Below are 4,102 nucleotides of genomic sequence, written 5' to 3' on the forward strand. Positions count from 1 at the left end.
GCAGACCTTGTCTCTCTTTCCCTATCCTTTTGTTTATTGTATTTGGTCTCAGATTATTATAGATCGGGTTTTTCATATTTGTAATGAATAGATGCTCATGTACTCGGTGACACCGGATTTTGGGAGTGTATTTATATCCAGTATTTATGGAATTTTCTCTTAAACTTAATTATGATATTTTTCGTATTTAAAAGAAATTGTGGGTTATTAATGGTATCGGCTTGCCTAGTATCGAGATAGACGCCATCACGACGGGTGAGATTTTTGGATCATGACATAGTGCTTGTGTAGTGACTCCTAGATTATAGTGGCTTTGGTGAACGATGGTAGGGTAAGGTCTTATCCTTGGGGGTGTCAGCGCGGAGGAGGGGTAAGAGGGCTAATGGAGCTACTAGGCTGAGAGTGGGATCTTGAAACATAGGAACTTTAACTGGAAAATCTGTAGAGTTAGCGAAGATTCTCGAGAAAAGAAAAATTAATATAGCTTGTGTACAAGAGACTACGCGGGTAGGAGATAAGGCGCGGGGTGTGGGTAGATTCAAACCTTGGTATTCTTGGAGGGTGGGGGCAAGAACGGGGTAGGTATCTTGGTTGATAAGGACCTTTGTGAACTAGTGGTGGAGGTTAGGAGGATGAATGAGAGGTTGATGACTATTAAGCTAGTTGTTGGAAGTTTTACTTTGAACATAATCAGTGCGTACGCACCCCAAGCAGGCTTGGATATGGCTGTCCAACGGGACGGGATGGGATGGGACGGGACATAATTAACGGGACGGGACGTGACAGGACGACATTTAGCCGGGACGGTGGCAGAACGGGACGAAATGGGACGGGACGAAACGGTAGTCCCATCCCATCCCGCTAACAAACAGGACGGGATGGGACGGGACGGACGGTAGGCCCATCCCGTCCCGCTAACAAACGGGACGAGACGGGACGGAATGGGACGGGATGGGACGGGACGGGTTCGCTGGCCTTAAGTGTCATTTAAAAAAAAATAATTATTTAAGCATTGAGTTTGGAAACCGTTATTCTTTTGACAATTACTAAGTTTTTAAAGTTTGCAACAACTAGTTTTTTGAGTTATTTAATAAACTTAAAAATTCAACGGAAATTAGGAAACTTAGTAGAGAATTATAAAATATTAAAACAAAAGACTTGTAATGAAATATTCTAGTAATTATAAATTTATAATAGAGTTATAATTTATTTAATATAATTTCAAGCCACTAAGTAACTAAGTAAGAGTGTAAGACAATTCATAAAATTAATTCAACGCTTAGAGCCTTTTATTTTATTAATAGAACTTTCAAATCTCACATACAAATATAATTCTTTTGAAGAGCACCTAATCTACGGCTCTACGCAGCCACCTTCTAGGAAGGGTTCTATTTGAACTAGGCCTCTTACTAGCCAATTATAAATTATCATACTAATATTTGTAAGCTCTTATATAACTTCGTTGTAAGTTGTAACTTATCTATAATTTCTCTTGGACATTGTTCTTGAATTGGCAATATTGATTGATGTTCCATGAGTTCCATGCCGTCATAGCTCCCGGTGCTAAGTATCTCATTGTATTCTTCTTCTTCCCTAGTTTCACCACTTGGTGTTTCCATAGATTTATATTTATCAAACATTGATCTAACATAAGAATATATGTTAGCTTGACAGTCTTCGAGAGATGGTTGTTCATTTTGTCGAAATGTTAAATTCTCATAAATTTTACGAACAAGTCCATTTGCACCTCTTAATTTTAAAGATGGGTTAAGTATAGTAGAAATTAAATAAACTTGGGGAATAGGGAAAAAATACTTTTTAAATTTTGCAATCATTTCATTAATGGTCGGTGCATAAGTTGGATTAATTTTGCAATAATTTCATTAAGCTAGTTGTTGTAGTTGTGTTAGCACTTAGCAGAAGCATTATCTAAGGTGATAGTTAAAACTTTATCAATGAGTCCATAAAAATAAACAATTTATAGAACAATAGTTGCAATATATGCTCCATTGTATCTTGAATCAACAAATTTATAACCAATAATACGTTTTTGTATGTTCTAGTGATGATCAACCCAATGACATGTAACAGTTAAATAATCACAACCATTAGGACTATGACCTATATCACATGTGATAGGCACTTTACAATCTAAGTGAAACAATATACAACGAATATACTGAAGATATTCGGTTTGAAATTTAAAAACATCATTTCTAACAGTGGTCTTAGGAAAACCTTCAAAAGCAGGATTATAAGTTTTTTGTATATAATGCAAAAAAAAAGGACGTGGGACAGGCGGGACGGGACGGGACAGGATGGGACGAGATGGGACGGGACAAGCGGGACAGGCGAGGCGGGACGGGACAAGACGGGACGAAATGGGACGGGACAAATGGGACGAAATGGCCATCCCGTCCCATCCCGTGTCCCATTTAACATGGGCCCATCCCGTTTAGAATTAAGCGGGACGGGATGGGACGCGGGACGGGACGTCCCGTCCCGTCCCGTTGGACAGCCTTAGGCTTGGATGAGGAAGTCAAGAGGCGTTTCTGGGAGGATTTGGATGAGATGATGCATGGTATCCCACATACCAAGAAGCTTGTCATAGGAGGAGATTTTAACGGCCACATTGGAGCGACGTCTGGGGGGTATGATGATGTGCATGTTGGCTTTGGTTTTGAAGATAGATAAAAACGGAGGAGGAATGTCTCTACTGGACTTTGCTAGAGCATTTGATTTGGTGATAGCAAACTTGAGTTTCCCAAAGAAGAGGGAGCACTTGATCACCTTCCGAAGTTCGGTGGCCGAGACTCGGATTGATTATTTACTCTGTAGGAAGTCCGATAGAGGTCTTTATACAGATTGCAAGGCCATCCCGAGTGAAAACCTCTCGACCCTTCATAGGCTCCTGGTCATGGACCTTGAGATCACGAGGAAGAGGAGGAAGAGGGCGATGTATAGCCAACATAAGATAAAGTGGAGAGCCTTGATGGAAGCTAAAGCGCAGGAGTTGGGGGTCAAGCTAGTGACTATGAGGGCTTGGAGGAGTAGTAGTGACGCAAGCGTTATGTGGACCACGACTGCGCAGTGCATTAAAAAAGTCGCGAGAGAGGAATTATGGGTCTCAAAGGGTTACTCTGGTGGTCACAAGGGAGACTGGTGGTGGAATGGAAAGGTGCAAGAAAAAGTGAAAACCAAGAAAGCAGTGTATCTGAAGCTAGTGGAAAGTGTAGATGAGGAGGAGAAGACAAAGTTGGCTAAGAAAAAGGCAAAGCTAGCAGTCACGACGGCCAAGACTGCAGCATTTAGTCATTTGTATGAGGAACTCGAGGGCCGAGGTGGGGATAAGAGGTTTTTCAGGTCAGTCAAGGCATGAGAAAGGAAGGTGTGTGACTTGGATCAAGTGAAGTGCATCAAGGATGAAGAAGGTAGAGTTTTGTTGGATGCGGGGCTTATCTGACGGAGATGGCAAACCTATTTCCATAGTCTCTTGAACAAGGAGGGGGACAGGAGCATTGTACTAGGTGATTTGGAACTCTCAGGGAGTCATTGTGACTTGGGATATTGTAGGCGGATTAGAGTTGATGAAGTTGAGGGGGCTATGCGTAAGATGAGCAGGGGCAAAGCGACCGGGCCGGATGAAATCCCGGTGGAGTTTTGGAAGAGCGCGAGCAAGGCAAGCTTGGAGTGGCTCACTAGGTTATTTAATGTCATTTTTAGAATGAAGAAGATGCCCGAATAGTAGAGGTGGAGCACAATGTTTCCTGTATACAATAACAAGGGTGATGTCCAAAATTGCAATAACTATTGGGGTATCAAGCTGCTTAGACATACTATGAAAGTCTAGGAGAGAGTGGTAGAGCTAAGGGTGAGGATGAGTATGTCTATTTCCGAGAACCAGTTCGAGTTTTTTTTTACACCTCACAGTATTACGTCGATGTTACGCTCCACAGTATTTTGACGATGTTACACCCCGTAGTATTGTATGTTGGATTTGTTGTAAATTGACATGAGTTCAAGGACAAGATTATTTTGAGGTTATTAATATTACGCTATTTCAAATAAATGATGAGTAAATTCGTGAAGGTGAGAGGGTAAG

At 41.4% G+C, this 4,102-nt stretch overlaps 1 protein-coding gene across 1 annotated transcript; it reads left to right on the forward strand.

Moving 5' to 3' along the window:
- Positions 1–2,659: 2,659 nt before the first annotated feature.
- LOC142168042 (uncharacterized) lies at positions 2,660–3,379 on the forward strand. The gene has a single exon (XM_075228696.1). It carries the CDS (start codon positions 2,660–2,662, stop codon positions 3,377–3,379), a length of 720 nt encoding a protein of 239 aa, XP_075084797.1.
- The last annotated feature ends 723 nt before the right edge of the window (positions 3,380–4,102 follow it).

Source organism: Nicotiana tabacum, chromosome 13 (assembly GCF_000715075.1).
Source record: "Nicotiana tabacum cultivar K326 chromosome 13, ASM71507v2, whole genome shotgun sequence".
In the NCBI taxonomy this organism is placed as follows: Eukaryota; Viridiplantae; Streptophyta; class Magnoliopsida; order Solanales; family Solanaceae; genus Nicotiana; species Nicotiana tabacum.